The sequence below is a fragment of the Prunus avium genome, chromosome 2 (genome assembly GCF_965620075.1).
Source record: "Prunus avium chromosome 2, drPruAviu1.hap1.1, whole genome shotgun sequence".
In the NCBI taxonomy this organism is placed as follows: Eukaryota; Viridiplantae; Streptophyta; class Magnoliopsida; order Rosales; family Rosaceae; genus Prunus; species Prunus avium.
The window spans coordinates 33,910,513-33,937,842 of NC_142285.1; the positions used below are offsets into that span (position 1 = coordinate 33,910,513).

Here is a 27,330-nt window from a genome sequence, read left to right on the forward strand (position 1 = left end):
ACTCCTCTTTTAACAAATCTCATACAATCCTCTAGTACAGAAATGTAAAAATATTCAGTTTTATAGTGCAAATGTTCGAAGTAGGGATTATATGTAAATCGCTGCCCAATTAGATTATATGTAAATCGCTGCCCAATTAGATTATATGTGAAGCAAACAACTAAGTGGTGATTTTAAAAGAACGTCCATTCCATTCCAAGATTCATTCCAAATTTCCAATGAACAAAAAGTCAGATAGGAGATACTTTTCCCAATTCACCCATTCAAAAAACAAGGAAAACATGAGAGAAGATTTGAAATTTTATGATCTTTTCCTACACCATGGACCCAAACATAGCCCAAAACAAGTGATAGGCTTAGAGTCTTCTGCCTGCCTTTAGACAAAGACGCATCAAGAACAAAAGATTCAACAAAGTTTATCCAACAAAAAGGGTCGTCAGAGTCATCTGTTTGCTATTGATTGCCTCTTCAGTGTATTTTCTGTACAACTTATACCCAATGGAAGATGGAAGATGAATCTTTTTCTTTTTGGGTCCAACCAAAATGGAAGAAGTAATCAGCTATACAGTGCCTACGCCGTTTCTACATTTTCCTTTTTGCTGTGTTTACAATTGGGCATTTTTTATATAGCCAGTGTTCCTTCAGTGAATTGGTTCTCATCTGTAGAATCGGAAGACAGAGGTTTGGGTTTACTCATCATTCGAGAGAATCCGTAGCCAAGAGAACTTCCGCTCGTTTCACATAACTGCAGAGAAAAACATAAATTTGAAGATCCTAAGTATCAGGAGCAAAGCCACAACTGAAATTGTAATAATATGTTGTGCTAAAAAATAAAATAAAGGTGAATGTCAAGTACCTCAGTTAGCTCAGCAAGGTGGCGGGACCTATATTCATTGATGGTTGCTGCAATCTCTGACATGGGTAGTTTAGCCTGAACAAGAACAGGATATAAATACGATGAGACGACAATCTTAGAGACTTCCAACCAAGAACAATGTCACAATTATCTTTGGAAGAAAAATAAATAAAACAATAAGAACTGCAATCTCAAGTTGAAAACAAGAAAAGAATGTGTGCAAAGCTATTGAATAAGTTTTAACACAATACAACAAACAGAATCTCGAAGGTCGGGCAATCTTATGAAGAGATAAGATATTGACAATTAAGTAATTCACCTGAGCAAGAACAGCAGCTGCCAACTGCAGACTCGGTTCCAAGGTCTCTGGGACAACCTGTAAGTTGCTTGAGAGTGAGTCAAATTCTCATGAATGCAATCTATAAGAGATAAATAATACGCAAGCATTCCAATTTTTAAGCCACTCATTAGTCGTTAGATATTCTACTCCATTAAATATAGGGATTACTTCTGACAGGTGCAGTCAACAGAGAGCAAAGTAAGAACAGGCATTAAAATATTACCGCTGTAGCCCCAGCCTTCTCCAAATTAAGGCCATGATCAACGTCATGAGCACGAACAAAAGTTTTCACGTTTGGGAAATACTTGCTTAGAGCCCAGACAGTTCTATAGTTTGCACCAGGAGAATCTAAAGTGATGGCTGCAGCGCATGCTCGTTCAGCACCAATTTTGTGGAGCACCTATTCAAGGGGTTGAAAGCATTTCATACACTAAACCTGCATATGATAAAACTATACTTTCAACTTATCATACATACCTCTCGACTACCAGCATCTCCAAAATAGACTGGAACATCTAGAGAACGTCCAACTGCCACTCTATCACTGAACAACAAAGAACATGTTAATGAGATATTATGAATTGCAATCTTCAGAAACCATTCCAAAGATTGTCAGGCCTCGTTGTTTACTTTTTTTATAGTCATCATGTCCTTAGTGCTGACTAAGAGAACACAAATAAACTCCAAAAACCATTCATTGAAATGTACATACAAGCTAGACTAACATGTAGTTGTAAAATACACATGAGACTAACGTACAGCCATCCAGCGCTAGTAATAATAGAAAAATCAATTACAATGAAAAATTATAAAATGTCTTCAAGATTACCTCCTCACATCAAGAGCTACAAACGGAATTAGTCTCTCTGAAAGAAGCTGTGCAATTATCTGAGAAGAAAAGGAGAGGAAAAACCAAATTACAACTGTTACAATACATGCACAGGCTTGGCTAAGATTTTCAAACTAATTGTATGACAAAAGCTGAAAACTTTTACAACCTGGCCAACTCGTCCAAAGCCACAGATGATTATATGACCTTGTAAATCATCTGTCTGGAAATATAATTCAGCCAAGAGATACCAAGATTATCAGTAAACATTAACCAAAAAGATAAATGAAAAAATATTTTGATATCATTTCTAACACAACATGGATATTATAAGTTAAAAATTAACAGATACCATATGGATAGCTGCAGTTATGATGTGCTAACCGAGTTTTTAATAAAATAAGGAAAATTACTGTTGCCGAAATTTCTTAATTAAAAGAATTTTCTGGGTGGGCAACAATACTTTCCAGCAATTAGTCTTGGCAGAGCATCAGTCATAATAGTACATTCTTCATCAGGCGTTTTACCTCACTCTCAACAGGTAGTAAACTTCGAACGTCATGCACCTCAAAACGAGATGCAATTAACTGGCCGCCAGCAGCTAGCCATGGAGTGATGGCCATTGAAATTCCCACGACAAGGAAGAGCAAAGACGATAATTGAGGAGACATTATTCCCTGCAGATTACTCAATTAGCATGATACTTCTACAAGCAACATTGCAGAATGGCTAAGACATTAAGCAGAATATGACACCAACTAGCAAAATAGTTGACTAATTTTTAGTATCAATTACAACCAAGAGCTTCCAAATAACAAGGCTTTTTTAAAATAAACCAATTCATGTGGGACCCTCTGGATCCACTATTTTTTCTTTTTAAAGATCAGCCTATTATCTCTGTGTTTTCACATTGAGAATTCTTTGCAGATGAAGAGAAATGTGTTTTATTTAGTTATTCAGTTAAAACAATTAGTCATCAATTAATAAAAACAACATTCGGTTAAACCAATGCTTTTACCCGAGTAATTTACCATTGGGAAACTAGATTTTTAATATTGGTTAACACCTATGAGATGCGTTAATAGAAGGCAAGGTATTCGCTACTACATTTGCATAAACACCAAGGAGACCATATAAAATTTAGTAAAGCCTTGTAGTTGTTAAAATGCAAACCAGTAAATCTCACAAACAGTAAGGATGGATAAATGAAGTAAACCTGATTAACAGCTTCACCAAAAGCAACAAATGCAAATTCTCCGCCAGGAGCGAGAAGAAGACCAACTCTTATTGCAGATATTATTGAAACTCCGAAAATTTTGCCAATTAAAACAACCAATAAGGATTTGCCACCAATAAGGAGTCCTAATGTTCCAGCTATAACCGGGAAGTTTGAAACAAGAAGCTTTGGATCAATAGACATTCCAACCTGAAACCACAAAATAGTTGTTACAAATTGCAGATATAGGGGCAACATTCTAACATCAATAGGCTGACAGTATCAGTTGACTAAAATTAGAAACAATGTCCAAGTCAAGAACTCAAGTAACATCCTTCTCAATGCTACAATTATTAATTGATAATATCATATATATTGTATTGAAAATACACAAGAAAAGCCATTTGAAGAAATAAGGCAGCTGATGCTGACGAGCTGGAAGATCATCAAACATCGCATCAAGAGTGTAACAATTTAAGACTCACTATACGGTACATATATTTTTGTTAAAACTGCTTGAGGGTGGTATGGAAAGAAATGCTAGGAAAATCATGGATTGACGTCCCAGTCAATTAAAGGCATGTGTGCACTCTCGGAGGGTTTGTAAGGGGTTATTTTTCAATAACAAAAAGTATTTTTGAGATAGTGGAGGTCCTCAAAGGGTTTGTAAGAGGTTATTTTTCAATAACAAAAAGTATTTTTGAGATAGTGCAGGTCCTCTCTCTCTCTCTCTCTCTCTCTCTCTCTCTCTCTCTCTCTCTCTCTCACACACACACATCATAAAGCACATACCGTCATGAAAAAGAGGCCCAATAGAAGACCACGATACGGAGCAATGTCTGACTCAACCTGTAAAGAAAATTCAGTTTCTGCAAGAAGCAAACCAGCCAAAAATGCTCCGAGTGCCATGGATAGTCCAGCCTGTTCAAGAAACGAAAAAATATTACAAACTCTAAGGCAACAAAAAAAAACAAATAATGCAGAATATACCCTGGCAGTTAGAAGACTTGTTCCTAGAATAACAAGCAGTGTATTGGCAGAAAATATTTCTGCATTCTGATTTTCTGCAATTTGCCTATAAATTGGTCGAAGCAGCTGCAAAACCCCAAAAAAGAAACATTAGGCTCAAGGCACAAACTTGAATCTTAAAAGAAGATGAGATCAAAAGGAGAGCTTGTAAAAAAGATGAAAACATTTCGAAATTGTTTTCTCAAGCAATATGAAAAATATTTTTGGCCTCCTCCAGGCCCTTTATTCTAAGAGAACATAGTTTAGCATTAAGGTTCTGATCAAAGTTCTATACTAGTAATGCCATCTAAAACACTTAACCATATGTCACTTCCCAACCTTAATAGGCAAAACAGATGTGTGGGGGCTTGTAGCTCAAGTGGCAGAGCACTTTACACCATGCTCATGGCAAAAGTTTGATAAATGTGCTCCCCCTCCCATGAATAAAAATAAATAAATAAGACAAAAGAAATGTAACTGACGCTTGAGAAAGAATTCCAAACATAAAATATTATAAAAATGAAACTGTGTCAAGTACTCAACTAGTTCTTCACACTAAACAAGTTCTTAGTTCTGGCCAAAAACTAAAAGTATTTTTAAGTTCTAGGAATTCAACCATCCCATTGACATAATTCTGAAAACCTATAGATGTAAAAAAGACTTACCAATCGTCCACCAGCAATTATGGCTGTGATTGCAACTGCTGCCTTTACAGCAGCAAGTCCAAGTGCTTCAGCAATGGCTTGAAAACCAATCTGAACGGTAGCAGATGAAGTTACTTAGTACAACAAAAATAAGTACAGACTGCACTATTTTTTAAAGAAACCGAAAGGTCAGGTTTGAATTATGGAGATATAATATATATATATATATATATAAATAAATGTATGTACGTATGTATATATATAAATGCATGTATGTATGTATGTATGTATGTATATATATAAATGTATGTATGTATGTATATATATATATAAATGTATGTATGTATGTATAGAAAGAGTTTCGTGAGAGCAAAAGTAATGTTACCCCTCCTTTTGATGAATTTGGTGAAATGAGAGGTATAAGTATTAGCAAAACCACAACAGCCAAATCCTGAAAAATAACCAAAAGTAAGGTGTGTAACTAATTTAGGTCCAAGATTTGTAAAACGGGAATAAATAATATGGATGATGGAACAGCTTGCAATTTAATTATCAAGAATCAGCACACATAACCATCAACTTCACTTAACCACGCGTTAACTTTAAAACTCTGATACTTATTTGCTGTATGTAGCAGGGCACTAATATCGAAGGAGCTTATGGGTGGAACTACGCATTATGCATAGCTGATGCTGATCACCCTACAATAATTGCCCACTGTAAAGATGCAAACACAAAGACTCATAAAGCATGGATCTATGTGTCAGCATGAGTCTAGATGTTCAGTTGAATCAAGATGACCACAGACTCTTAGTTTGACCTTAAAATGTATGTCAATTTCCAGAAAATGATTTCTGTTGAAACCAATTGAGCCTTAATATATTTTTGAAAATTCAAAGTGACCTGGAAAAGTAAGACAGAAAACGTAGCACGGCCATGGCGTGACGTGCTCTCACCCCGCTCTTGCAAGACCTGAAAAATAAGTTCAAAAGAATATCCATTAGAAGCTTTTGCAGTCTTATAGAAAAAACAAATTGGGAGAAACATGCGAAATGCAACGCATGTACACAACCCATATATAACATGGAGAGATTAAAACACAGATAAAACAAGAAATCTAGAGCAGAAGAAAAAGAAAAATCCAATATCTTTGTCATCCACTCAATCAACATCCTTAAATAAGATTCCTGTAACTCTTCCTAGGATGTTTCTTGCTCTTCTGTACAACTCTGACCACCACACCAGAATTTACACATAAAGAACAATTTCCTACATACTCAATTTTTTTAACAAACTGAGCATGCCAACCCAATGAAACAAACTGAGCTAGGTATATCCCGATAAATACTAAAGTAAGATAGGATAAAACCCCATATTATGAAGCCACTGAACAATGCAGAAGAATGTAAACAACCTTTTGTGCTGCCCTCGACACAAATAATACCTATCATCCATATTCCGCCTCTAACCCACAAATTATCAACGATTAAAATGTTATGGTGAGCTGCTGTTCACATGAAGAAGGCTCCCTTAAATTGAACATTCACACCCCACACCCCCTTCTCCAAGGAGGTATTGAAGGTATCCAGATACTCAAATATAAGAGGCTTGTATTTCACCATCTATCTACCTATTTATTTACTTTTCGAACGAGTAATCAATAGAATTACAGATGCTTGTATCATAGTCATCCCATAACCATTACCTGCAGAACAACTGCAGTGGATGACAAAGCCAGGCCATTGCCGATTACAATTGCAGCAGGACCAGGCAGCCCACAAACATAATGAGCAACCACACCAATCACAATAGCTGTCACCAAAACCTGCATTCATTATGCTTATTAAGAATTCAATAGCAAACTTAATTATTAATAACATATAATAATAATAAATCTTACTAATGGCCAGGACGAAATGAATATGAGAAAATCACCTGAGCAGAGCCCAATCCAAATACATATTTCTTCATGGAACTCAACCTTTCAACAGAAAGCTAAAAAATGCAAAGCCAAAGTCTTCTTGTTAATTTTCCTCATTGTAATTCAGAATAAGCATATAATTCTTTCATCAAATTGAAGATGAAATGCAAACGTAGAATAGCAATATATCCAATTTATAGAGTCCACCTCGAGGCCAATGTTGAACAGTAAGAAAACAACTCCAAATTCAGCAATTGCCTTTGTCCCATGTACATGACGAATAATAGAGAGGCCATAAGGCCCAATCAAGATGCCAGCAGCTAAGTACCCAAGAACAGGACTGCCTAAAGATAGCAGCATACAGATGACACCCATCAGTTAAATGGCATCATAAATCTCAGATACACAATATTTAGGCCCAGGTAGTTCAGAACCATAGAACAGATGATGGTGTGGTGTGGAAAGGATTCACAACAAATTTTGTCAACTTCTCATCAAATCCATAGAATTATTTTCTTAATGAAACTTATTCTAGCTAAGTTCAAGAAAGCGTAATGAGGGCCAAGGATTTTAGATTGATGTGGTATAAAAATTGGATAAGTGAAAGTCTAGATCATAATTAGAAAGGACATAGGACAAGCAAAGCAAGTAAAAAAGAAACAGTAAAAGACCTATAGCTAGTATATTTAGTAAATGTCTAGTGTTTTGTGGAACTCTGAACATTATGGTTCATACTCTAAAAGCTTATAAAGCAATGCAACTCTGTAACCAAGACAGAAAATACTATGCACCTGTGTACATTTGAAATGGAAAACAAAACAACCAAGCATGAAATAGATATTAAAGGTATAGAGATTCAGTTACCTCCAGGAATCCTTTGAAATACAGGCACAAATATCACACTTGCTAACAATAACCATAACATGTCAAAGAGAGAGGCTTCCTCCTCATTCACCTGAGAAAAAGATAGATTAAATGAGAAAGTAGAAAGATACATGTTAGACCAGGAGCAAAATTACGTTGGAACATACCTCTTGATGTGGAAGCATATCAATTAGTTTTTTAATTCTTCTAGGAAGTTTCTGTAATTCTCGAACTAGAGGCTTCGCACTTGAGGAAACTTCTTCAATACTAGTGGTCACGACTTCTGGCTGTTGTATCAGTTGTGCGGCCCTTTCTGCTCGATTAGTATAAAAGGTGAGCCTGTGATAAATTTCAGCATCTTGAGATCAAAGGAAGGCAAGTCGTACACCCGAAATAACAATTTAATAAGAAGAGCAGGAAAAAGTTTAACAGAAAGCCCTTTTGAAAGAACAAAGGAGGAAGAGCTGTATTAAAAAATAAATAAATAAAAAGATGCATCCCGGTGACAAAGTAGCAGCTGCTTTCATGATTTGTAATGGAAGGGAACACTTTCAGAAGCTATTAATCAATGACTCATTATACAATCATGTTCCCATGGCAATTTGTAACCAACAAAGGAAAACTTTTACTGGGAAAGTTTTGGAACTTCATAATTTGTATTTTAACAGGTTATCATGTTTATCTCAGTCCTGGTATAGTTCTTTTGGCATCTACTGAAACACAGTAGATGCAGAGGATTCCTAAACGCGTACAATTTTTCCCCCAGATTTCCACAGAAAATCCAGGTATGTCATCCAGAATATTGATTAACATAGAGCAGAAACTCAAATGTAGTCAGAAAATACCTGATAAATCTTTCAGCGCAGAATTCTGACACTAAAGGGGAGGAAAAGAAGGGGCAACAATAAATTAAAGAACAAGTATAAACAACAATACATACCCCACTCCAAATAGGAAGATCCCGACAACCAGCTTGGGCCATTGCTTCCTTGCATACTCCATCAGACCCTGGAAAACTGATGTTGGAGTCCCATCTGCAGAAGAGAAGAAAGAAGCAGAAAAGAAACGAGAAGATTTCTTCAATACTGTCTTGGGAGCATTTGACGGTGAACTCTCCCTAGGCAAATCCTTCTGAGTTTCCTGCCTTTTAGTTTGAACCACATTCTTTGACTTGTCAACTTCTACTTCAGCTTCTTTAAGAGAATCTAAATTTAACTTTCCATTCTCATGATCACTCAAATCAACAGATTGATTCGTGTCTTCAAAACTCAGGCTGATTTTGTCAGAAGAGCTATCTGGTAGAGGCTTGACAGCCAACAAATCACCATCAACTGCCACATCTCTATCCCTTTCAACAATAATCTCAGCAGAACTTCCTTGGACTACCTTATCCTCTTCCTCAAGAGCAGCATCATCACTCAACACCTGCCCTTGGTTGTTTTCTGTGGTATCAGCAATTGAATTGGAGATAGATTTCTCTGCTCTTTGTAATGAAATTTCTGCATCGTTCACATGCTGTGCAGCCTCAAGTTCAAAAGCAACAGCTTGCTCTGCCAAAAGCATTATGTTCGTTACATCCTCCTCTGCTTTCAAAGCATTCAGCTGTGCTTTCTCTGCAGCCTCATTCAACCTGTCCACTTCCTTCTGCAACTCCTCCTTTTTACTTTGTAAGCGCCTTAACTCTGCCTCACTGTTGGCCAAATTTGCCTGGCATTCCTTAATATCTTCCTGGGCAACCGAAAGTGCCTTTTCTTCTGCTTTACAATCATGTTCCCCATCACTTTCTTGTAAAATTTCCGGTGAATCGGTCCCTCTTTTTGCAACCTCTAAAGATTCTAATGCCACCTGAAGCCTTGCCTCTGCTAATGAAAGAGCCATTGTTGCTTTCTGAACACCTTCTTTCGCAACACACTCTTCATTCACGATCTCTTGTATAGTATCAAGGGTTGAATTAACATTATTCCAAGCATTTGCTGCTTCATCCTGCAGGGATATCGCAGCTTCTGATATTTTTTGAGCCTTTTCTTCAAACATGGTACTATTAAGTCGCGCAGCTTCCAATTCTTTCATGGCATTTTGCAGCAATTCCCTTATTTCATCCAAAATAGGTGCCTCTGACTCTTCCTTTTGTTCTTCATGTCCATCCTCTTCTTTGGAACCACTCAACTCAGCACCATGAACAGACCCAACTCCTGAGCTCTCATCATGACCTTCTACATATTCTACATTCCGACCATTTCCATTAACGTATGCTAACGAGTCATTACTCTGACACCGCGACCACCAAACTGCTCTTGACCCTTTAACAACATTACCAAAGCTACAAGATAAAGGCATTTTCAGATTCAAATTCCACAGATGATCATCGGTTTTTTCTCTGTAGGCCAAACGTGAAATCCTACAACCACTAAAACAAACAGTTCTCTTCACCCTCTTACCAGAACATGCTTTCACAACAATTCTCGAATTACCCAGAAAGTTACAATTAACATCTTTACTCCTAAAGATAATGGGTGAATCAAAGCGGTTCAAATTTTTATAACCTGCCCCTTGACTGCCACATAACACATTAGGCTGCCGAAAACTACACGCAAGATCCATATTTGATGAACAGCCTCCACAAACCACTCAAATGTCTATAATCGCAATCAGCATCAAATTGCACACTCTCATTTCTCACTGACTTTTAGACAAACACCTGATAAAAATAAATTCAATATACTATAAGTAAAAACACATCAACATCGCTTAATCCAATCGTAGATTCACAACAAATAGCTAGCTCGAACCCTAAAAAACCCATCAAACACATCCGTAGACACGTACGCGCACAACATGCATAAATTCACACACATGTAAGTTCATTTCCATTAACAAAATCCAATACAAACTCATATACACAGATGTATGCATACCTAAACACAGAAACACACACAGAGAGAAAGAGAGAGAATAATCAGAATACAAATTAGTTTCAAAAACTACAAATAGAAGCAGACAAACACACATATACAGTGTATACGAATACGTATATGTAAATGCAAGTGAGTGCATGAGGCGGACTAACCGATCGCGAAGAGCCAAATTGGGGGAAAGAGCTGAGAAATCCAAAGGCGGAGTTTGAAAGGAAAATGACGGAACTGAGAACCAATCGACGTCGTCGTTTTGTGAGCAGCAGTTCGGCCCAGTCTGAGAGAAGCAATGAAATGAAATTGAGCTCCACACACACTCTCTCTCTCTCTCTCTCTCTACTAGTCTACTGCCTCCTCTTTCTCTCTGTTTGGAAAGTCGGAAAATGTAAACATGCCTCCGTCCTCGTGACGAATTAAAAATAACCAAATAAATAAATAAATAATTTTTTTTGTTAAAAAATGGGAAGATTCTATAAAGCGCCCTCTTTTTTTCTTTTTTTTTCGGGCAAGGAAAATACACCCTATTTTGTCTCCTTATATCCACACACGTACCTACCTAACACATCTCTCGCTAAATTTTAAAATCTGTTGGAACGAAAAAGAAATTCTTAAAATTTGTCAAAACTCTTTTATTTCCATACATGACAATTGTATCCCCCCTTTCAATAAGATTATTAATATTATGAAAAAGAGTAAATCTTATCAAGAAAGAATTTAACAAAATTCCTTTAACGAAGAATGAGATACATCGACCTCGGATATACAGAGACCAGCATACTACACGTTAGCTAATTAACCTAATCCAAATATGCAATCTTTGAAGTTTTAGAAAAGAGATACCAACCAATGTTTATTTTCCTTTTTGGTTTTAATTTTTAAAAGTAACCCGAATCAAAGAAATGTTTTGAAAGATTATTGGGGAAAATAAGAATATGGGGTTATATAAAAGTTTAATTTTTATAATGCAACGCTTCCTTTTTTTTTCTTTTTTCTTTTTTTTCTCTTCTTACATTTACACGGGAAAAACGAATTCTAGTGTGTGAATATTTTCTTTCTTTTATTGAAATGCCCCTTGAAGGTTTGAATAAGTGGTGATATTAATTTTGGATTTTTTAAAATAAATAAATGAAAAGTGTTTATATTTGTATATTTGTATTTTAGCCACTATATATGCCTGAGGATATTCTTTTTAAAGACAAGGACGCAGAGTTGCAAACTCAGCAAAGATATTCAACGACGGAGGAGAGAGAGGGAAGGGGATTTTGAGTTTTTTATCAGGTTCACGCGGGGTCCACGTGGATATCGAAATCAAATCAGGTGCATGCTGCCATTTGCCATTTGCCATTTCCGTCACTCTCTTCTCTTTTTAAAAGCATCACGTGCACGGCACTTCCTAAAAGGATAGGCAAATGATAGGAAAACAAAGCTAAATACACATCCTCTTTTCTGTCGTCATAAACGCAAAATAATCTTTTTAAAATACGAAAAACAATTTTACTTATAATAGAAGTTAAGATAGGAAGAGGGCTGAATTGTTAGAAGAGAAAAAGTGAAAATAAATTGATTTTTAAGAAATAAATACTTACAAATATTTTTACAATAGGTTATTTACTGATAATAAGTTACGCCATAATAATGAGGTAACCACAATTAGGAATCAAACTCACAGTAAGTATTTTGCATTCTTCTGAGTTGAACATGAGAGTTTCCTTACGTTTTTTTTATCAGAGAAATATCGACCGAGTGAAGTTAATAAAATATCTTGATTTCGTAAAAAATTGCACGCCTTTATGTTAGAATTATCTGACAATGTGTTTCCAACCGTCCTCAAGATTCCTCATCACATCATCCTTTTGTGTTACCCTTGTGATTAATTCTCACATTATTATCAATTAAATACGATTTGAGAAAATAAGTCATAAGAGAGTTGGTAGTTGTCAAGTTTCATCACCACCAGCAGCTTGGGGGAAATTCAGCATGCAAAATGATGAAGATTTGGAGTAGAGCAACCACACCCTGCTTGACAGAAGTGATGCATTCAGGATTGAGCTAAGGTAATGGAGGCCGAACACAGTAAAATAAAACTGACTGGTTTTTCAAATAGAGGCCTAGCATAATTTCGCCCCTACTCAAGGCTTTGCAACTGTATGTTTATTTCTTAGAGCATCCACAGTGGGGGGTGTAAATTCGGGGGTATAAAGCCACTTTTACATCCTCTTTACACCTCCGGGAGGTGTAAATATATTTTTTGCTCCAATGGGGGGGTGTAAATTCGGGGGTGTAGCCGTGGGTCCCAGCCTTTTATGTTGATTTTTCTTCATTTTTGTTCTCTTTTCTCGAGTGGGTCCCGCCTGCAAGGGATGTAAAAATGGATGTAAATATACATTTTATTTTACATCCCCATGGTGGTGATGTATATTTACATACATTTACATCTCACCATTGGAGACGATTCCGATGACTCGGGGTGTATATTTAACATACACCCCCATACACACCCCCCACTGTGGATGCTCTTAGGCTACATGAATATGACTTGGAATGAAATGGGTCAAACCTAATCAGACAAACTTATCTGAAATTTGAATTTTAAAAATTAATTAATTTAATTAATTGGATTTAATTTTAAATCACAAAGCCCAAGAGCCCCAAGGGCCAAACCCAATAAGAGCATCTCCAGCGCAGCCCACAAAACCGGGCAAAAGGCCCCCCAAGCCAAGGTTTGACCTTCCAGCGCTGCAGCCTCAAGCTTGGTTTCACGTGGGTCCCACCAGCCCGGGCAAGCCCAAGGGCAGGTTTCGCTTGGACTTCAGCCCGAGTTTTGTGACATCAGCGAGCAAAAAAATATTTTAAAAAATCCAAAAAAATTTAAAAAAAATCCAAAAAATTTTCATTTTTTTTTTAAATACCAAAAAATTATAGATTCTTTCCCTATAAATACATAACAATTTTATTCACTTTCTAAATTGTTTATATTTTGTTGCATAATCTTTTTTTCCTTTCTTGCCCTTGCCCTAATCTTTTGGGATGGATTCTTGCCCTAGACTTAACCCTCATGGGTGGAACCATAAATGGCAAGGCTGACACTATTCATGTGAATAGTGGCAGCCCTTGCTTGCCCTTGCCCTAGACTTAGCCCTTATGGGTGGACATGCTCTAAGCCACTCAATTGGGCCACTTGCAAAACCCAATCATAACTATTTTATTTCCAAGAGTAGGTCTTATAAAGACGTTCAAGGAACTATAGTTTTCCAATGTAGGACTAATTTCAACTCAAACATATATTTGCAATACCTTGCAAAAACCAACAGCACCCCCAATGATGCATTTCTGCAACAACACATTTAACTAAATTAAACGAAGCAAGGAAATGTGCATCATTTATGTATGTGCCATGGAAAGGAATTATTTCAGTCAAATCCTTGTCATGTTATAGCTGCATCTTATACTTTATTATATTACTTCATTGGAGAAGAAATCACAGCATGCATGGAAAAAAAAAAAAAAAAAGGGTTTAGGGTCACATGCCAATCTCATAGGACCAGTTTTGTGAGAAGAACAGTCCCCTTTTTTAATCAAATAAAAATCAGAACCAGCAATTGCCAAATGATCTATGCAACCTGTGTTATTAAATTAATCTGCAAATTGATTTGGTACCTCTTTCGTCAGAAAAACTTCCGTATTCGTTGTAGATAGCATAACTTGAGTATCTGTTATGCACCCATAAACTGTGATGACACATACCTGTTAGTGAGTATATACAAGATGTTTTTTCTCAGTACAAGCGATCGTATAAACTACAAGTGATGGAGGTGTTTCTCACACACATACCCAACCAAGATACGTTAAGGCGGTCCTTTTCCAGTGGAAGACATATGCTATTTAAATTCTATAGTTATACATAACGAATTATCAGAGGGTAAAGAAGTAAGGAAGTATCATCAAAGTCAGCCACTGAAAGGAGAAATACTTTCTCTTCTTTTTCAATGTGGGACTCAACTTCATGTATTTCAATCAAACTCCAACAAGCAACTGATATTATCGAATCACGTTGTGACTTGGATTTAAGTTTTGAGGCTAAAATCCATTTTATGGAATACTAAAATATTTGGGTACTAAAACTAAATTTCTAGGATTTGTATTAAAATATTTAACACTAATTATTCACTACTAACGAAATTTCATCGGAAGAGGTTTTCTGGCTTCTTTTTTTAATTTGAAACATATAAATTAGTTTCTTTACTTTTATTTTTTGGCCAACTTCTTTAGTTTAATTTAATATATGTAATTAAGTAATATCTTAGCCTTTTTAATTACTTTAATTGATGATATGTTTAATTATTATTTCTTTAGTGAATATTTAAATATTTTACTCATTTCATAAATTACTTAATAAATAGTAATTTATTTATTTATTTTTGGACTTTGTTTAAAATTTTTCTTTTCACAAAATTAGTTTGGATACATCCATGTCTCAAACCAAAAACCCTAACTTCCAAAATTATTCCAAAAGCATATTTCAAACTATAGCCTGTAGTATAGCCGCGTGGCTATACTCTATAAATAGAATTTTAACAGTACTCTTAAATGGAATATTTTAAAAGTATAGTCGCCGTGCGATACCCTTTGAATAGCATAATCTTGATTTCTCTTTCTTAATTACTTTCTTTAGTTGGTATGTTTTAATTACTATTTACTTAGTGAATAATTAGTATTTAAATATTTGATTAAATAAAAATAAAATAATTTAAAAAGTGAACTACTATTACTAAGAAAAGTTTCAAATCAACATTCCAAGCATCCACATTGAGCTGCCTCTACGCGTTAAAGATATTTTTTCTTAATTAATATCGTCTTTTTTCTATGTTAAAGATATGAAAGTGCACGCATCTTTTATTATAATAATTCAACAATGTATTTTAATGATCAAAACCGTCTATATATTCTTGTCAAACTTAGCACCACTGGCGGATCTAGCCATGGGTAGGCAGCTGCCTACTTGAAAAATTTCAGAAAAATAAAATATGTATGCAACTCCCTAAACCCAAGACCCTAGAGGCATATGCACGAGAGAGAGAGAGATAGAGAGAGAGAGAGAGTATGTAAATTTTGCCTACCCGACTTTCGAATCCTGAAATCGTCACTGCTTAGCACAACTAAATATCCATATCAAACTTAGTACATCTCAAGATCTCTGACAAAATCCTTTTTGTTGGTGATTTTACACTAAATCTCACATTGCAACTAAAAGAACTTTAAGGGGAAGCATCTAAAATTCTTGAAATAAAAGTGTAGAAAGTGTAAATATAAAGATAAAGGAGCAGGCAGAGTGACTCCGTTTGAACTCTGGGCGCTAAGAATCCAAGCATTTGTGACTGATCTGATTTCAACAACTGCTCGAAATCTCAGATCAGTGCATGAGTGAGGGGGGTATGAAATACAAATAAAAGAATTTAATAGCAACAATCTGAAATTCTTCAAAGCCACTGGGAAGGAAGTGTAAAATCATAAACCCCAAACAGATTACAGAAGAGAAAATGAAATACCAAACCAGTCAGCTAACTTGTAACGGATTTAACCGCCCAAGAAAAACTTTCCGCCAAGAAATTAGTTAAAAGCCTCTTCCTCTTCACCAAGTCTAGTCACAATGCCTTGAGCTCTCATCCCAAAAGAATCTCAATTTCCTTAGCTCTCTCTCTCTCTCTCTCTGTGTTACTTTTCCCTCAAGAAACAGAATCTCTCTCTGTTCATCACCATGTTTCAGTTTAGCCTTGACCCATGTGCTTCCTATCTAAGGCACGCGCTTTCATGCTTCATGCTGCTAGGCCCTGACCACTGTGTCGAGCTCTGCGTCACAGCAAACGACGTCACATTGGTAGGAGCCGTAGGTGGCCCTGAGGAAGGACGCATGCCCGAAACCCCAAACGTCGTCTTAGCCCTGCAGTTGACACCTTCCAACTTCCACACTTTTAGCTGCACTGAGAACGTCCGCCTTGGCTTGCACTGCCGTTTGCTGTTCAGGGAACTCTTTCATGCCAAGGGTGTTGATTTTCTCAGTCTCTCTGGTGATATCAGCCGAGATAACATTGACTTTGAGCTCGTCAATGTCGGTAAGTACATACCAATATTCTTAGTTTCTTTCAATTTTTTATTTATTTCAAGATTTAGGTCTTAATTGTTCCTTGGAAAATTCTTCTTTTTCAATAATTGTAGTCGGTTCTTGGAAATTTTGGAAATCGACCCATCACACTACTTTACCAATATTCTGGCATAAACTTCGAAGGTTTTTGGCGCTCTCTTCTTTTTCAAGTTCATGGGTTTTGTTTGAAATCTGTATAAATTTGATGAACTATCTGCCTTTTTGCGTTCTAACAGCCACAACAATAGATTTGATGAAATTATCTGCATTGTTTGTCATTTGGTTCCAAAAATTAATCTCGTTTCTGGGTTTTTCAGTTTCTTGAGGATTTTTGTCAATACGCATTATATGATTTTTTTAATTTCAAGATTCTAAGATTTGGGTCTTTCTAGTTGGTTATTGGAAATCGACCCATCACAGTACTTTACCAATATTCTGACACAAACCTGGAACTCTGTTCGTTTTCAAGTTTATGGGTTTTCATTTGGTTTAAAAAATTATTCTTGTTGCTGGGTTGGTCAGTTTCTTGAGGATTTGTATTTCCTAATATTTGTTGTAAAATGTGTTTTAATTTGAGGAACTGTCTGTGTTTTTTGCGTTCTTATACATAGACAATACATTTGGTGAAGTATCTGCGTCGTTTGTTATTGGGGCTTTGTTCTTTATCAAGTTTATGGTCGTTTTAGCTTTTGTCATTTGGTTTGGAGATATGTTCTTTTTCAAGTTTTAACTTTAAATTTGTCATTTGGTTTATCAGTTTCTTGAGGATTTTTGTCAATCTGTCTGCATCATTGGTTTGTGTTCTAATATTCTCTCCTTATCTAATTTTCTTGTCTCTTTTTGTTTACAATTTCAATAATGCTAGGAACTATGGAAATGAAGGTTGCTGAAATTCCATTGCTTTCAAGGAGGTCTGGTCAGATAACTTTACCTCAGCTCCAAAATGAACGTCCAGTGATCATTGGTATAGCTGCGGAGCTGTTTAGGGTTCTTATCCTCAGTTCGCGCGATCGATTTGGGAGTACAGGTACAATGTGTAACAAAAATTACTGTTTGAACATGTTGATCATTTTCTTAGAATTTCTCATTTCAGTGCTTGACAGCAGTGTCATTTACTGTGACTTTTCATATAATCTCTAATGAGTTCAGATTGTGATCATCTTTGTTTGTGATGTATGTATGGATGCTGATACACATTCACAAGGTTCACAAGATTTTATGGCATTCCCTAACTCTTCATATATATAATCTTGTATATGTTGCTCACTAGACTGGTATGGTACGTGTCATTGCAGTTACTGTAAGCGTAATAGGTAAGCAAGTTGTACTCCGTGGACAAGATAAGGCGGTTGTTCTCAGGGAGGTATTTTCCCAACCTTATGTGTGATTCGTAGTGTAGAACAACTTATCACAGCTTGCCAAATATGTTAGTTATGGTCTGTCAATCAATTTTCTGAAAACACAGTATTCATTAAGCAAATTCTGGTTCTGATTCTCATCAGAAAACGTCCATACTTCCGTGCCATGAAATAATACGACACCATCCTTCAATTTCATATATTTTTCTTTTTCACTGACTAGATTTGCTGTCATAAATGATCAAAGTTTCCTTGTTTATTTTGTTGTGTATCAGGAGGATTGTATTATTTGGAATCCTGTGGCGGGTCGAGTTTTCTTGAAGTTCAGTACCGAGAAGGCTAACGCACTGCTGAATGCTTCAATTCTGTCAAACGTGGTGTGGTTGTTTGGCCAGTGCAATGGTCCATCTTGCATGCTGAATTTCCCTTTTGGTAAACTTGGAAGCCTCACGTTTTACTTTGGTGAAGATAATGCGGGCTCAGAAGGTAATGCGGGCTCAGAAGGTAATGCAGGCTCAGAATATGATCCTATTCATGATGATCTGTTTTGGTAAACTTGTCTGTTGTACTTGGTAAAGTCTGATCCGATTCATCATAATCCTTTGTAAACAATGCAGCTTTACATAATGGTTAGAATTTGGTTTGGAAGTTGAATTTTTTGTCTTCTTTTTCTTGCAAGTTCCAAAACATAATGCTAGGAGAAAAGTTAAAAAAAAACAACTCAAGAACTTAATTTTGACAGTGGGTCTAATTGTTGCTAGATGACAAGTGGCAAGAGTCTAATTGTTGAATAGGGGAAAACATTTCTGTTTACAACCTTAAGAACTTCTTTGCAAGTTTCTTGAGCCTTATCAATTGCGAGAGGGAGAAATTGAACATGACCTCGAGCCCGTGCGAGAAAATGTCAGGGTAATTGAGGGGTATTTTGCAATAAAAAAAACTTCAATAGCAAGAATATGAAATTCTTGAATTAACATAAAATGAAAATTTAACCGTCAGCTGGCTTGTAACAAATTTAACCGTCACAATTTTGAGCTCATCCCAAAAGAAATTTACTCTAAGCATGCAATATTGACCAGTTAAGAGTTAATAAAACAAATAAAGATTGAATTTATTGTTCCACAAATTTGTTCAAGCCCAACTATAAAATAAGCTAAAAGGAGCCCATTAGTGCATCCAAACTCCATTATTTAAAAAGAAAATGGGCCTCTATCTTTTTAATTACCCAACCCAATTTGCACGGAGCCCCCAAAATTAATGGACCGATCAAGGACTTCAAGCGTAAATATCTACAAACATCTTAAATTATCAACCTTATTGATGAGCTTACTCTAACTTAATTTTACACTCCCTAAACACTCTTTTTTTTTTTCCTCTCTATGTAGGTTTGATGTATTGATTTATCACATCTTGCTAGGTTTATGGATGTGATGATGAATTTTCTGTTTTCAGCTTCAAATAAATCAGTAAATCATATTCTGTAACTTTGTGAATCACATTCTATTTTTCAAATTTTATTTTAAATTTTTGTTGAGGCCCAAAAAATCCAAAGGTTGAGCCCAAGCTTATTCCAAGCCCGGCACAAATATTTAACCGCAAAAGGAGCCCAACTAGGGCCAATGGGAACTTGTTGGATGCGCCCGCACGAATTATGGGCCACACGCCACGCCAAGCCAACACACGCACCTGCCACGCAAAAGGGTCAAGATGCACCCACTCTATAAATTCATGCTTACTGACCTATCAAGTGCTATTTGGCCCAGTCATAGCCTATTACAGCATAATACAATTCAAGCACGAACATGCTGAATAAACATGCAATGCCAAATAAAAGGACTGCTATTCTAATGCCAAGCCATGCTACAGGCTTAAGTGGGCCCAAGCCACGTAAATACCCGGGGCTTGTTGAGAAGGTTGTGGTGTGGATGGGCACGAGCACTCATAAGGCCCATTGAGGGTTTAAGGAATAAAAGTTTTAGGCCACTTGGGGGCATTAAAACTCAAGCCCATTCCTCGGGCCCAAACACATGGGTTAGCATGAGAGCGGAAAAAAAGTGACCCAATGCCTTAGGAGAACATCTATTAATCTGCTGCAACACTTAGACAATCTCACAATTAGTTAAAATGCCCAAAATAAAGCAAATAGGTTACTTCCAGCAGCTTCATGAAAACACACAGGCCGTTGGAAAGAGAGTAGTAATTGTTAGAAATGTGCCCTAAGAGCCAATACATTTGATGTAATCTCCTTAGAATACATTTCGTATATGATATATAAAGGGCAAACTTATTTGTTATCTTTTACATCGTGTAAAGAAACAAATGTCCCGGGTATGCTAAATAAGAGATAAAGTAATCTAAAGAAGATTAGATTCGGGAGACCTTTAATCTCTAACTGTAGCATCCCAAAATGTTCCTAATCATATGTTATCAAATGGGCATTGATAAACCGTCAAGATTAGCACATATTATGTATGCTCAATTAGGAGGATGGTTAGTCTCAAACCATTTGTGTAGTTGACACTAATACAAGTATGTGGGTGCTCATTAGTGAATGAGTACACTGAACGCGATCAACCGTAGTTCTCATATGGAGTATTTATCTATATGTCAAATGAGAACTCATAGTTGCAATAATGCAAATTAGTCCTTAGACCTGAGGCATCATGGTTGTCCTGTGATGAGTTATTGATCTTTGATAGCTCTTAAAGGCAAGCCGTAAAAGATTTGTCTTAAGTGTTGTTGGGATCTCTTAATTCATCATAGGGGCATGTGAATGTACAATAAGGAATCTCTACTTTCGATAAAGAAGGAGAATGTTTCAAGATGTGATTCAGTAAATCTTTGGCCAAAGTATTTTGAGCTTGATTTAGAAAGTTGTTCTTAATCATGTTCTTTTGAATCACATGAGGTTGTAAATCATATTAGGGGTTTGACATAATCAATCCGTACCCTAATAATATGATTTGAAACATTGTATAAGAGAAGGACCGTATTGCATTGCAATTCCAACTGAATAGGTTCTTCATCTATTCTGGTTAGCTTGGGTAGCCTTGATATATTGCTAGATGTCACTCTTGGCTTGTGGAAGTCCTAGGATTGATTGTGATCGATCCAAATAAAGGAAGAATTAAAAAGGGGTTTTAATTCCAGTTGGTTAGAAAGAGTTCTAATATTTTCCCACTGCCTTGCTAATTAGAACCTAATGGATCGCACACCTTAAATGGTTAACTTTGAGTAATACAAATGAGAATGAGGAAATCAATTTGATTGATTTGATGTGGATGATTTACTACGTGTAAAAAAAACGTATTTGGGCTAAGTAATAGTTAACGGAAAGCCCAAATGGTTGGGTATCAAGCCCAAGGGCTTAAGACACCTAAATATTATGGTTTAAGTGTCATAAGGCCCAATTTTGGAAGCCCAATGGGTTTTGGCCGAAAATGCTTAAGTGAATATGTATGGGAATTGTTTCCATAAGGTTATTAACACACAAACACAATCCAACATCAACCAAATGGGTTTGGAAGATCAAAGAGAGAAAAAAGAGAGTTTTCAAGAGTGAAACACTTTCATCTTTCAAAGTGGTTTAGATTGAAACCAATCTTGAGAATCTTGCACTAGCATCCATGTATTCTCAAGATACTTCTTCTCATCTCAAGGTTCCATTGGTGTGGAGACTTAGAGGCCATATACTTTTGTGGCTCACATGGAGGAGAAAGATTAAGGAGCAAAGATCAAAGAGGAGATCAACAAAGAGGAAATCATCAAGAGAAGACCAAACACAAATTGGTTCATATAATTGCTTCAAGGGTAATTAGATCTTATCCTTTCTCTTGAATTTTCATTTATGAAAAACATATCAATGTTCATGGCTTAAGATACTTGGAAGAAGTTTTGTTTTTGAATTTAAACAACCACCTTAGACTTCCGCTGCGATTAATTTGATTAAATGCATGTTTAATATTCAAATGAACTTTGGAATTTTTTTTTGAAAATACTACAGTAATAACCCGAAATCATAAAGCCTAGCCCAGCGCCTTGTTAAAAAATCTAGCACCATATTCCATTATTGCCAAAACCCCATAACAGTCAACGAGAAGCCATTGCAGGAACCAGAGGAAATCCATAAGTGTAAAAGAAATACCCGTTGGACAAAAGACTCCATCCATTCCCCTTTTCCTCTGCAAGCTTTAATTTGAAAACCAAGACAGAAAGCAGGTGGCGCCTCACCCCCATGGGGAGGTCCAGCCGCATAGAAGACCTTGGAACTCCAAAGAGCTTGTGACCCATGCGCTCTGGTTGAAGAAATTTCACCAAAAGAGAGTGAATGGAAAGAAGCAAAGGAAAAGTGGGAATGAAGGATTGATAGAATTAGAGTTCTGAGCGCCTATAAAAAAGAGCTTCCTCTACCCAGAAAATCACCTCCCAGAGCGCGACCAAGCTTTGTCAAGCGACTAGAAATTTACTATAGACACCCTGTTTTTCTACTTCCACCGTTTTCTCCCTATCTGAGATAGCAATCCTCCTCATTTTCCTCCTTCCCCATTCTGAATCTTTTCTCTCTATAAGAATTCCACACTCTTGTCTCTCTCTCTCTCAAATTGCTAAACTTGTGAAGGCTCAGCTCCCATGCCACAAGCTCTTCAAGCCAAGTCCCTTATCAATTTGTCACATTTATTTGGTTATTGGTGAAAAGAACCTAAAAGTGTTTTCTAAGGTTTTAGCAAGCCTTTTAAAACTCTCTTGGGAGCCTGGTTCTTGAACTCCGACATTGGGGAGTTTTGTTTGTCTTCCTCTTACAGCAGCCCAAGTCCATTCGTTAGGCTGTTGGAACAAAAAGACCCCTACAATTTTTAAATAAATATGTATTTTGTAGGTGCAGATTGGAAATTACTCTATTCTATATTTGAGGTTGCCGTTTAGGAAAAGAAATTCAAATCATAATAACCAATAGCATTAAATATCATTAAGTATTGACTTAAAATCATGTTTCTAACCATTTATATACTTAGAGGCAGACTGCCAATAAGGTCTGGCCCAGTGGAAAAGGCCTTGACTTGCATACCAAAGGTTTCAAGTTCGAACCCCAATGACATCATAGTGTGTGTGAAATTCTTGTCCCCTCTAATTTAAATTATTGCTTGTATATATATATATACACTTAGGGGCAGATTGGGAATGAAAAAGTAAAATATTTACTCATATTAATACATCTGACTACAAGTCAACACATAGCTGGTTGAATTTCACATGGTATAATCAACAAATGGGGCTTCCGTTGCAACTAAAAGAACTTTGAGGGAATCATCTAAAATTCTTGAAATAACAGGGTAGAAACTGTAAATATAATAAGTATCTGATTTTAACAACTGTTGGAAATCTCGGCTCAGTGCATGAATTAGGGGGTATGAATACAAATAAAAGAACTTGAATGGCAACAATCTGAAATTCTTCAAAACCACAGGGGAGGAAGTGTAAAATTATAAACCCCAAACAGAACAGACGTCCAAGAAGAACTTTCCCGCCAAGAAAGAAGTTAAAAACCTCTGTTTACCAAGTCTTAGTCACACAATCCTTAGCTCTCTCTCTCTCCCTCTCTCTCTCTGCTACTTTCCCAGAAAGAAACCCAAACTCTCTCTCTCCCTCTCCCTCTCTTTCACTCTGTTCATCACCATGTATCAATTTAGCCTGGACCCAACTGGTTTTCTTCTAAGGCAGGCGGTGTCAACCGTCATGCAAGCGCAGAAGGGCCACCGCTATTGTGACCTCTGCATCTCACCAAACAGCGTCACATTTGGAATATCCGTAACAGATCCCAGTACCGGAATCCCAAACATTTACTTCACCCTGCCGATGGAACCTTCGAACTTCTACACATTTCGCTGCCGACGGATCCTCTATCTTAAAGTGGACATCCGTAAAATGCACGACCAACTCCTTAGGGCGACCGCTTATGATTTTCTCAGTCTCTCTGGTGATATCACCCTTAATCACATAGACTTTGAGCTCGTCGATGCCAGTAAGTACTTAGTTTCTTTCATTTTTTTATTTCAAGATTTCAAGATTTGGGTCTTAATTGTTCCTTGGTTTTAATTGTTTCTGGCATAAACTTGGAAGGTTTTTGGCTCTCTTCTTTTTCAAGTATATGGGTTTTGTTTCTAATCTGTTTAAATTTGATGAACTATCTGCCCTTTTGCGTTCTAATAGCCACAGCAATAGATTTGATGAATTATCTGCATCGTTCCAAAAATTAATCTTGTTTCTGCGTTCGCATTATCTGAATTTTTATTTCAAGATTTTAAGATTTGGGTATTAATTGTAAACGTCTCTTGGGAATTTGTTCTCTTTCTAGTTGGTTCTTGGAATTTGGAAATCGACCCATCACAGTACTTTACCAATATTCTGACATAAACCTGGGAGGTTTCTTGAGGATTTGTATTTAGTAATGTTTGTTGTAAAATGTGTTTAAATTTGAGGAATTATCTGCGTTTTTTGCGTTCTTATAGCTAGAACAATACATTTGGGGCTCTGTTAAATTTGAGGAAGTATCTGCATCGTTTGTTATTGGTGAAGTATCTGCCTTTTTGGGCTCTGTTCTTTTTCAAGTTTATGTTCGTTTGAACTTTGTCATTTTGTTCCAAAAATTAATCTTGTTTCTGGGTTTATCAGTTTCTTGAGGAATTTTGTCTTGGAAATGTGGAAATCAACCTATCACAGTACTTTACCAATATTCTTCTTTTTCAAGTTTCTTGACGATTTGTATTTCCTAATGTTGTTGTAAAATGGGTTTAAATTTGAGGAATTGGCTGCACTTTTTGCGTTCTTATAGCTAGAACGATAAATTTGATGAATTACCTGCCTTTTTGCGTTATCTAATTTTTCTCGTCTATTTTTGTTTACAATTTCAATAATGCTAGGAACTAAGCAAATCAGGGCCACTGAAATTCCAGTGATTTCAAGCAATTATGGTCGGATAGCTATACCTCGGCTCTTTCGTGAATATCAAGTGATCGTGGGGATACCTGCGGAGATGTTTAGGATTATGATCCTCACTCTGCACTCTATCGGATTTGAAGGTACAATGTGTAACACAGAATTACTGTTTGAAATTCAGGGCATGCCCTTTTGAATTCTCATTTCAGTGCTTGACAGTTACTGTGACTTTGCATATAATCTCTAATGAGCTCAGATCGTGATAATCTTTGTCTATGCTGTATGTATGCATGCTGATACACCCTCATAAGGTTCACAAGATTTTAAGGCATTCCTTAACTCTTCATAATAATCTTGTATATGTTGCTCACTCGACTGGTACGTGTCATCGCAGCTTATGCAGAAGTAAGAGATACTGTTGTTTTTCTTGGAGTAGGCAACCAGGCGGTTGCTCTCCCGAAGGTATTTCCCCAACCTTTGGTGTGATTCATAGTTATGGTCTCGCAACCAATTTGCTAAAAATACAGTATTCATAGCAGAAAACGTCCATTCTTCTGTGCCATGAAATAATATTTTTCGTTTTCACTGACTAGATTTGCTGTTTTATTTTGTTGTGTATCAGGATGAAAAATGTATTATTGAGGGTGATGTGGGGATCTTGCTGTTCAGTATCGAAAATATTAAGGCACTGGTGAGCGCTTCAATTCTGTCGAAGATGGTGTGGTTGCTTGGCCAGTCCGGGGGTCCATTTGCCGCACTGAATTTCCCTTTTGGTAACCTTGGCAACATGTTGTTTTACTTTGGCCCTGTACTCTGAAGCCTGAAGGTGATGAGAATGGTCTTACCATCACTGAGTTCTTACTCAAAACAGATTTTAATGATGCAAATTCTTTTTCTCCATTTTCAAGATAATGCGGTTTGATCACAAGTGTAAATCACCAAACAAAAGATGATGTGAGTGTGAGATACTTTGAGTTGTCTGTTGTCACAAGTGTAAAGTCTGATTCTATTCATAATAATCCTTTTTGTAAACAATGCAGCTTTACATAATGGTTAGAATTTGGTTTATCTGTCTGTTTTTTCTGTTACTTAGTATTAAACTTCTTGCGAGTTCCAAAACTTCTAGGAGAAATGTTGTTGGTGGTGAAAGTATAAATTTCTGCAAATCAGAACTTCTGGGTTTTAGATTTTTCGAACTTAATTGAGAAGAATATAAGTTTGGATAAGTGGCAGAGTCTAATTGTTGAATAGGGGAAAACGTTGCTGTTTAACACTAATTGGTTCTGTAAGACAGATTCCACAAAACCTTGCTTTTTTTTTTTTTTTTTTTTTTTTTTTTTTTCGGTAGCTTAATAACTTCTTTGCAAGTTTGATATGATTTCAGTGCTAGAAGAAAAGTTTTTGGTATTGAAGGGTCACTCTTGAGTCTTTTCAATTGCGAGAGGGAGAAATTGAACATGATCTCGAATACTCTTAAGCGCTTGAGCTATAAGCTCATTGTAGTTAGTTAGACACTGTTATATCATATATCGGTAATCCTTTGTAAACAATGCTGCTTTACATTATCTGTCTGCTTTTCTGTAACTTATTATTAAACTTCTTGCAAGTTCCAAAATACAATTGAAGAAGAAGGATCACTCTAATCAAACATGGATTGTCACTTTGTGGGGAAAGTATAATTTCTGCTACTTAAGAAAATCTGGGTTTTGGATTTTGAGAACAACTTAATGTTAAAGTATCAACCCCAGCTCAACCCATTTTGAGGAGCAATCTCTACAAGGTTCTAGAAGTGTAAACAACAAGGTGATAATACCACTAGAAATATCTAGAATAATACATAGGAGAAAACAATAGCTGAAGTAAATGCTCAAGTCGGTGGAGTAAGCAAGTTGGCAGATTGAAACTAGAACAATCTAGAATTCTCAAGTGAAGTCCAGCAAAGTAAGCAACACCAAACCTTCTAAAAATTCCTAGAAACTACAAGATCCTTTGTCAAAGTCGGTTGCTACCTCTATAAATAGGCATGAAGCTTGTCAATGTAATCAATCAAGAAGTGTGTCAACAAGAAGAGTGTGAATAAGTAGAGTGAGCTAGAGAGTTAGTAGTTCTTGTGAGAAGTGTGAGTGAAGAGAGAAAGAGTCCTTGTAAGAATTTGTCTTTCCTTTGAGAGTTGTCTTGTTGTAATATTTTGTGAGTCTAATACAAGTAAATTGTTTACTTGTTTTGTCTCCAACAAGTCTCTACATTAGAGTTGTGTACTCTAAATTTGCTCAACAATTGGTATCAGAGCGGGACGGTCAGTGACTGATT

At 36.4% G+C, this 27,330-nt stretch overlaps 3 protein-coding genes across 3 annotated transcripts; 2 read left to right on the forward strand and 1 right to left on the reverse strand.

The window, feature by feature from the left end:
• Nucleotides 1-168: 168 nt before the first annotated feature.
• Nucleotides 169-11,000, reverse strand: LOC110759286 (K(+) efflux antiporter 2, chloroplastic). The gene is made up of 21 exons (XM_021961339.2): nt 10,746-11,000; nt 8,619-10,376; nt 7,846-8,017; nt 7,679-7,769; nt 7,022-7,158; nt 6,829-6,888; nt 6,599-6,718; nt 5,797-5,865; nt 5,279-5,344; nt 4,915-5,004; nt 4,232-4,336; nt 4,034-4,162; nt 3,242-3,451; nt 2,553-2,702; nt 2,195-2,248; nt 2,026-2,084; nt 1,674-1,740; nt 1,420-1,596; nt 1,176-1,232; nt 857-931; nt 169-745 (listed from the first exon to the last, which is right to left on the reverse strand). Exons 2-21 carry the CDS (start codon nt 10,277-10,279, stop codon nt 623-625), a joined length of 3,672 nt encoding a protein of 1,223 aa, XP_021817031.1. The 5' UTR covers nt 10,280-10,376; nt 10,746-11,000; the 3' UTR covers nt 169-622.
• Nucleotides 11,001-16,206: 5,206 nt separating this feature from the next.
• On the forward strand, nt 16,207-18,741 carry LOC110759363 (uncharacterized). Its single transcript, XM_021961414.2, has 4 exons — nt 16,207-16,700; nt 17,595-17,756; nt 18,025-18,092; nt 18,363-18,741. Exons 1-4 carry the CDS (start codon nt 16,346-16,348, stop codon nt 18,639-18,641), a joined length of 864 nt encoding a protein of 287 aa, XP_021817106.1. The 5' UTR covers nt 16,207-16,345; the 3' UTR covers nt 18,642-18,741.
• Nucleotides 18,742-23,676: 4,935 nt separating this feature from the next.
• On the forward strand, nt 23,677-26,088 carry LOC110759353 (uncharacterized). Its single transcript, XM_021961403.2, has 4 exons — nt 23,677-24,106; nt 25,005-25,163; nt 25,415-25,482; nt 25,643-26,088. The coding sequence occupies exons 1-4, from the start codon at nt 23,761-23,763 to the stop codon at nt 25,835-25,837; spliced, it is 768 nt and encodes a 255-aa protein (XP_021817095.1). The 5' UTR covers nt 23,677-23,760; the 3' UTR covers nt 25,838-26,088.
• Nucleotides 26,089-27,330: the final 1,242 nt, after the last annotated feature.

Bases quoted from the DNA above. Each gene is read 5' to 3' on its own strand.
- LOC110759363 (XM_021961414.2), top strand. From the start codon at position 16,346: ATGTTTCAGTTTAGCCTTGACCCATGTGCTTCCTATCTAAGGCACGCG. The intron at 17,757-18,024 runs GTACAATGTGTA...GTGTCATTGCAG, and splicing joins CGATCGATTTGGGAGTACAG to TTACTGTAAGCGTAATAGGT. The intron at 18,093-18,362 runs GTATTTTCCCAA...GTTGTGTATCAG, and splicing joins AGGCGGTTGTTCTCAGGGAG to GAGGATTGTATTATTTGGAA.
- LOC110759353 (XM_021961403.2), top strand. From the start codon at position 23,761: ATGTATCAATTTAGCCTGGACCCAACTGGTTTTCTTCTAAGGCAGGCG. The intron at 24,107-25,004 runs GTAAGTACTTAG...CAATAATGCTAG, and splicing joins CTTTGAGCTCGTCGATGCCA to GAACTAAGCAAATCAGGGCC. The intron at 25,164-25,414 runs GTACAATGTGTA...GTGTCATCGCAG, and splicing joins GCACTCTATCGGATTTGAAG to CTTATGCAGAAGTAAGAGAT.
- LOC110759286 (XM_021961339.2), bottom strand. From the start codon at position 10,279: ATGGATCTTGCGTGTAGTTTTCGGCAGCCTAATGTGTTATGTGGCAGT. The intron at 5,345-5,796 runs GTCACTTTGAAT...GTTATTTTTCAG, and splicing joins TTTCTGTCTTACTTTTCCAG to GATTTGGCTGTTGTGGTTTT. The intron at 2,085-2,194 runs GTTGTAAAAGTT...TTTTCTTCTCAG, and splicing joins GCTTTGGACGAGTTGGCCAG to ATAATTGCACAGCTTCTTTC.